The 8,232-nt window shown below is 36.6% G+C and overlaps 1 protein-coding gene across 1 annotated transcript; it reads left to right on the forward strand.

Moving 5' to 3' along the window:
• Positions 1-6,235: 6,235 nt before the first annotated feature.
• Positions 6,236-7,693, forward strand: LOC121253506 (protein SIEVE ELEMENT OCCLUSION B-like). Its single transcript, XM_041153513.1, has 4 exons — positions 6,236-6,421; positions 6,672-6,776; positions 6,947-7,404; positions 7,594-7,693. Exons 1-4 carry the CDS (start codon positions 6,236-6,238, stop codon positions 7,691-7,693), a joined length of 849 nt encoding a protein of 282 aa, XP_041009447.1.
• The last annotated feature ends 539 nt before the right edge of the window (positions 7,694-8,232 follow it).

Consider the following 8,232-nt stretch of genomic DNA (forward strand, 5'->3'; position numbering starts at 1 on the left):
AGGTCCAGTCTTTCGACAACCCAAAATTACTTTCAAGATAGCATCTCCACAAGCAAATGTCGAGTGTTCGCACTCGTGGCTAACCACTACCAATGGGTTACCTTTGGGAACAAGCCTTCGAAGTTAACGTGCCTCCAAGCTCCACAACTGCCTGAAGTGGACCTAGATGGTCGACGAGCTCCCTGACCACTTCGCACGGGTTACAGTAGACATACTCTAACATTAACTGCAATTCACATCGAATAATGAAAGCTCACCAATATCATCAATACAAAAATGCAGGAGAATGTATGCCTTTCAATAAGGCTTAAGGTGAGTCTAGTTTTACAAACTGCTCGCCCCCTTTTACCATTTTCATAAAAGTCAACAAGAGGGAAAGGTCAAGGACTGCCCAACCTCCCAGGGGTCCGAATGGGCAGGCAGGTCACTTGACTACCCGACCAACTTTTGTATGCATCTTACGCGGTCGAGCTCACCTCCAGCTTACCTAGCCGAGCTATGTGCTCGCACCCTATGTCGAGCCTACCTCCAGCTTACTTTATCAAGACGGGCTTCATGCTCGCGCTCCATGTGGTCAAGCCTATCTCCCAATTACCTCGCTAGGACAGACTTCGCGCTCACGCTTCATGCGGTCGAGCCTACCTTCCGCTTGCCACACTAGGACGTGCTTGCGCCTTACGCATCTTACACGGTCGAGCCCATCTCCCGCCTAATCCCGCGCTCGAAAATCTTTAATGCGAGAGGAACGGATGGCCATGGCCAGCTCCTGGAATTGATTTCTATACGGACAGATGAGGATCTGGTCGATTGCATATTTTACCTTTGAAGATTCTAAATGTCTTTTTTCAAACAAATTGCCCTTAAGAATTGCAGGCAACTGTGAGAGGGTAAAATACGTCAAGCCCAAAATGATTTTCAAGACCCAGCCCATTCAAAGGGCCATCACTAGAAGACAAAATGAGTGAGAGGGAGAGGGGACAAGAATGGACTAAAGGGCGAGGGTGCCAAGAGACAGGGAGGTGTCAAGAGAAAGTAGGAAAATGAGAGAGGGTCAGACACACCAAGGAGACATCGCTCACTACTACCAAGGCGCACGCAAGTAGATGGTCAGATAAAAGGGACAAAGAGCCTACGATTTCAGGGACTTTTGGGTTCTTCTTCAACTTCTTCTTGAACCTCTAGAGCAAGAACATCTTCTCCAGAAAGTAGATCTTCAGCTTCTATTGTACAGTGAGATATGACAGGCTATGAGAAACTATAAACAAGCATATTATAGCGAAATCTCCCCTCTTCAAACTCTCGTAGACATAGGCCTAGTGCCGAATCATGTAAATTTGTATATTCATTTCTTCTTATTTTCTCTACATTTAAATACTATTCAGTGTCATAGATATACACACCAATACCGTACAACCATACCGGATCATTGTCGGGGACTCCAAACAATACCGATTGAGGCTTAGCTTACCTCAGCATGTCTTAGAAATGGAAATTTCTTCCCTTCTTTTTAGACATTAACAATGAGAATTTGCAATTGAGTAACGTTCTAGGCCAGTCTGACTCCTTTTGTTAATTTGTCTTTACAATGAGCACTAAAATGAAAAGGTGCGGCTTATCTTTGCACATATTTGATGATATAACTATCTCATTTTATCTCATCTAATTATTATAATTTTTTTAAAGTTATATGTACATTAAATAATTTAACTTTTTTAAATTTTAAAAAAATAATATTAAAAAATATATTCTAATAATATTTTATTTAATTTTTAATTTTAATCTTAACTCATCTAATCTCATCTATAAAAACAAATAAGATAATTTTGTAGCGTTCCGATCATGATCGCTTTCCATGCACGTCCATCGGGGATCTTTTCATAAATGTTTATTCTTGTGCTTTGTATTCAAAATCATGTGAACGGGCAAGCTGAGGGATTTTAAAAGATATTTAATATTATTTTATCAAGAAGAAAGAGACATGAGATAACATTCATTTTTTTATTTGTTTTGATCAAACCATGAGTACAGAAGTTTGGAAAACTTTTGTTTACTGTCAGAGAAATGAACAAAAAAACAAAACCATTCTCTAATATTTTAAAAATTTCTCGATCAGTGTACCATACATATATATAAATATCCTTAAATTAATATATCCTAATTGCATATTTTGCAAATACAAGATTCTTAGGCTTGACCAATATCCTTAAATTTTCGTGGAAAACTCACGTATACAATGTCCACAATGGAGAGAAGGGGTGGATTTGTGTAAAACGTCAACAACATATTGCTTTATCTTAAAACAAGTGTTAGTTTTGTGGTGGTTTGACATCATAATGGCTTTGTTTGGTCGATCAAATCCGGTCACATGGTGGTGTACCAGCTATTTTAAAATGAGCATTTTCTTCCACATAGTGTGATCAATATTTTTTGTTAAAATGAAATAAAGAATTTAAATTTTTTAAATATTAAAATAAACATAATATTAAAAAGAATATATTTTAATAACATTTTATTTTAATTTTAATTTTAATCTTAATTCAACTCATTTACGTCATTTATTTGTAACAATAAATTTAAGTAGAGTAGGTGTGCTAACTAACAGGTGGTGGTGGTTAGTTGAGAGGTGGGGCCGGGAAGGCCTCTCCTTCACGCAAGCAACTGTCTTTTTTGTTTTTTCCTATTTTTAATTATTTATTTTTAGAAATTAATTGTAATAATTTTTATTTTAATTAATATTTAAAAAATAAAGAAAACTTAATTTTAAATATTGCAGTCTTACAAAGTGCAATGTTTAATTTATTAGTTATGATGAATGGGATTTGTAATCAAGGGGTTTCATTTTTCAAAACAGAATGCACAAACTCAGAATTACTATTTAGGAATAGTAGTCTTTATAGAACCGGTCATCTTTGCAGTGCGGGAAACAAAGAACCCCACTCCCATAAATGAAATAAAACTAAGTTTTTTGTTTTGACACCCTCTTTGTGGTCCCTCAGATTCTGTCTTATCTTGAAAAATGATAAGTTGAAGAAATCTGTCTTATCTGGAAAAATGATATATTGAAGAAGAATCCTCGGTATTCGGTACAACAACTATACCTTTTTATCATTTTTTTCCTCTACATCGTCTTCGTCGTCGCTCGTAGTCACCTTTTGCTTCGTTTTCTTTTTCTTGACGACCGCACAATTGAAGAAGAGCGCGAGAAAGCAAAGAAACCCCACCTCTGAAATAAAACTACAACTAGACCTTTTTATTCTAGTACCTACTTTTTGGGTCCCTCATATTTTGTCTTTATCTATACTTTTTTTGTCATTGTTAAGCTGTTTCATTCTCTTTTCCTTCTTAATATCGTCTTCGTCGTCGCCTTCTTCTTCTTCCGTAGACGAGAATGACTATGGTAATGACAGTTCCAGCGAAAGAAGAGCAGGAGATTTGGGTAATCTCTTTCGCGTAGCATTAGGAAAAATAAATACTACACTAGTTATGTAATAACTGTTTTGTGAATTCTAGTGTTAAAAAAAATAAATAAATAAAAATTAGGTTCAACCTGGAACCAGGAATCAAAAAATCTAGATTCAAACTCGAGTCTGACCTAGGCTAACCTGGTCCTGGTCTACCCAGATTTTTGACCGAGAACCCAAATGAATAGCGCTATTTGTAATGTCTCAATAGAAAGTCCAAACCACATTGATTATACTCTAAAATGATTAATCAATGGTACAATTAAACAAACCTCATTGTAAGTTAGAACATTATAAAGAGTAATAACTTCTCATTCCTAATTAATATGAGATCTCATACACCACTTATACTTATCACTTATCATTCAATATAGGGTTGAAAACCGAAGTATTGATGCAATTTCGGTCCAACACCAAAACTGCACCGATAAGGAAAAATGTCTAAATCTCGACCAAAACTAACCAGTGAAGGGGAGAAAACCATCAATGTTGCTCTCGATGTAAATCTAGTCAGTTTGCTAGTGTATTCGATGGCACAATGAGAGAGAGAACGGAGAGAACGTCAACGACTGCGCCTGTTGTCTACCATGAAATCATTATGGGTTAGCTACTCCGACTTAGCACTCGAACACAATAATCACAGATTCACAAACACCATTGATTGACAAAGTTTGAAGAGGAACTTACAAAGAGGAATGAAGAGGAAACAGAGGAATTTATGGAGGAAATCTTTCTGTCTGTCAAGATTCACAAACACCTGTTGTCCTTCATGAAATCTTTCTCTAGAGTGTATGAAGAGGAACTTACGGAGGAAACAGAGGTCGTAATTGTGCTACGTGAGAGAGAGAGAGGAATGAGAAATAGAGAAGGTCAGGAGTGAGAAAGTGAAAGAGAGAAATGAGAGAGGGGAAGGTTTATTCAAACCCTAATTCCAAACAACTCTGTTTAAACCAAACGGCGTTGTTTCATTTAAATGTTTTTTTCTAAACGATACATTTGAAATGATGCCATTTCACTTAAGTGAAACAACGCCGTCATTTTACTTAAATATATATATATATATATATATGTATATATATTATATCGGCTGGTTCGGTAGTTTGAACTTGGTTCAATCTGAATCGAATCGGCCGTGTCAGTTTCGTCAAATTCCCACTGGCTGCCAGTCCGTTCCTAAATCTGGCAGCCGGTTTCCGTCAACGACAGTTGGTCTAGCAGTTCCTATACGCCCCTAATTCAATATGGGGTATCATATGTAAAATAATAAGATGATCATAATTTATTTTAGTCGCTAACTTAAAGATAACTACTACCGGCCATTACATAACGGATACATGAGGACAATTACTTGAAAGTACTACTTGTGCTTGCCTATGCCAGTTACTTCTTGAGCTTATCTTCCACCCAATGCCACGTCAATTCACTTCCATTGCATACCTCAGTCACGTGATCGACTTTTTCCAATGCACAAGACCCTTTCAAGAAAATATCATCTCAAAATCTTACTTGAATTTGAGGCTTTAAGCGGGATAGAGAGTGACATATAAAATGGGTCATATAATATTTATTGTTCATTTTATATATGTTAATGTTGGAAATATTTATACGAAAAATAATAAATATTGTAAGGTCCATAGTCTATTTTATATGTCACTCACTCTCTCGCTTAATGCCTTAATTTTGGACAAGAATTTGAGGTAATCTTTCAAATATGATGATGTCATCACTTGGGCCACATGTGTTACACTGGCAAGGTGTGGAGATGCAGTGGGACGTGAAGCTCACACAAGGCCGTCTTGAGGACTGCGCATGATGAGCCTCATGCACCAATAATTTTCTAACGATTTCTCAGTATATAAACAGACTGATGGTTAGGGAGAAGCGTGGGGTGGTGTGTTTCTGCATGGTTTTTCGTCATGGGAAGGTAGCAAATCAAGCATGAGTTCAAAGTAGAGAAAAATAAAACTATAAAAAACTTATAAACATTGGGGAGAGGGAAGAACTCTTTTTCAGTGAGAAAAAGTAGAAGATCAGAAGTATTAATGTAATGCGTAAGACATACTTGATAAAAAAAAAAAAAAAATTACAATCTAATGGATTACAATAAACCACGTTAGTGCATAAAATTTACTGTATAAGGCCATTTATTGTAAAGCAAATATTTCCCAAAGCACAAATGGTAGATTAGAGTACTGTCTATGAGGTGTTTCCAAGAGACAGGAGTGTTGAGGAGAGCAGAGTAAAATGCATGGTTGTAATCTTTATTCAAGTAGTTAAATGTCCAGTCTTTCTTATTCAAGTCAACTATTCACATGATTTAGCTCGGTGTAGAACAAAGTCTCGCGATAAGCTGCGCAAACAAGGGAGATCGAGTTTAATTAATGCTTCAAGCTAGATATTTAAAAGGAAAATACTTTAATCACAAAATGATTATTTAAAAATAAAGTCACAAAATAATCATGATGTATACATTAAATTGTAAATTTATTTTATTATAAAATAAATCTAAAAGTTCTATGAAATTACATCAATTTTTGAGTTTATTTTATATTATCTCTTTGTATCTGAAGTAATTCTCAATTTATAAATGGTTCACCCGAGAAAGAAAAAAAAAAACAAAAACAAAAACTCTTCTCTTGCGACCTTATTCCCGTTCTTATTGCTATAAATAGGCCACGCTATTGCACTATTAATGACACGATCAAACTTATCTCCTTTTTCCCAAACCTGAATTTCTAACCTACGTCTCAGTGTGCTTCGTAACAGACAATACTATGGCCAACCATGAGATCCTTTTACCAGAAAATGTAGAGCAAACCATGAATGGTGTACTGCTCCTTATAAACGTGCCATCCATGTCTGATGATTCTCTCCAAAATCGTGATCGTTTACAACACTTTTTCTTCGACGTCAAAAGAATTCTTGACCTTTCGTTCCGTATGGTTGACAATGTTTTACTGGTATATATATGTAACTCCGACGTACAATTCATATTTTTAATTTATATGCCTTTTTTTTTCGCATTTCTTTTCCCTTCTAACCCCATGCATTTTAACTTCTAGTACTCCAAATTTAGGATCCGAACACGATTAAAATCTGAAACATTTGCATTCTTTAAGTGGACAGACATATATGACATTTTTTTTTAATTAAGTGAGGCAGCAGATTATGCGTTTCTGTTTTTAATTTCTCAAGTATATCTGTTAATAGGGTACTGATCCTCCTCATCGGGACCCGGAGAGACAGGATTTGGAGGGCTACAGCTACAACAGTTCTGATGATCTACTGGGCAAACTCCTGCAAATTTCGTCCGAGGTAATTCCAACAAAATGCACTTTGTTTTCTTCACCCTAGAAGTTTTTTTGCAAAATGGCCACCGTTTTTCTTTACCTTTTACCTACCTCAATCCCCAGAAGTCTCGAAAGTGATCATTTTACTGTCTAGTTATAATTATCTCAACATTTTCCCATTATGTGTAATGTCAGCTGTCTGCATGCAAGGCTCCTGGTGGGGGAAATGAACTCAAAACAACAATTTCCATACTAAACAAGCTCTCAAGATGTTCATGGGTTGAGAAGGCAGTGCTGGTAATTGCGGCTTTTGCTTTGGACTATGGAGATTTCTGGGGTCTTGCGCAGTTAGATGACTCTCTGGACCATCTGGCCAAGTCAGTGGGAATCACAAACCGTGTACCTGCCATGCTAAAACGCCCAGACCTTAAAAAATGCCAGAAAGTGATTGAGGTGCGCAAGTTGATCGAGAGCACGTTGGAAGTAATAATAAACATTGTAGTGTTGGAAGAGATATCTGAGTTGGCGGAAAAGTACTACAGAAATACACTTGCAACGGCAAGTTTGGCAAAATGCATCCCAGTGCATGTCTTTTGGGCTATCATAACTGTTGTTGCTTGCGCGACTCAAATGTATTGCCTCGGCAGTGATGAGTAAGTTCTTTGTCCGCACTTGACATGCATGTACGTGCGTGCTGTATATGCTGATCTTAAGAATGTGATCCGCCATCCATGTCACACATCATAGCAGCTTGTGCTTGTAGGTCTCCAAAAGGGGAGTAAAAATAACGTAATATTGACCTTTTTAACCTAGTGCAAATGACCATGGTTGCCTAATTTCAGGGAGAAGACACTGGAACTATCGCCCTTGTCTGAGAAGATGAACAGAACCCGGAACATACGAGAGACGCAGCAAGAAGAATTCGAACAACAAAGAGGTTAGCCATTACGCTGATTTCGTACGTCCTTGAGGAAACAGTATTACCTTGAACCCGTTGCACAAACTATATATATATATATATATATATATATATATGTAATGTCTTAAACATGGGCTACAATGCTAGCTGACCATGCAAATATCCTTGTTAACTACAGAGGAAGTGGACAAATATTGGAAAACGACGGAACTTCCACAAATACCTACAAAAATTGTGGAGGCTTTCAAGGCAATGGTTGGGAGTTGTATTATTCACGGTTCTACCAAAAAATTGGTTAGCACTTGTATTATTCACCTTTTATTTTAAATTAAAGGCCAAGTCTGATGCAAAGTAATTTTATTAATGGGATAACTGAAAAATAGCAATTAATACTACCTACAAAATCTATTGTTACTACTTCGTTTAAAATATGTGCAGTAGTGATCACCCTAATCAGTTTAACATTATTTATTTGACTCATTTCTAGTTTTAACTGTTTTGCAAAACCAGCTGAGTATCGATGTGCTGAAAAATAAGAATGTTTTATTGTTCATTTCGGACG

This window comes from Juglans microcarpa x Juglans regia, chromosome 2S, assembly GCF_004785595.1.
Source record: "Juglans microcarpa x Juglans regia isolate MS1-56 chromosome 2S, Jm3101_v1.0, whole genome shotgun sequence".
Taxonomy (NCBI): domain Eukaryota; kingdom Viridiplantae; phylum Streptophyta; class Magnoliopsida; order Fagales; family Juglandaceae; genus Juglans; species Juglans microcarpa x Juglans regia.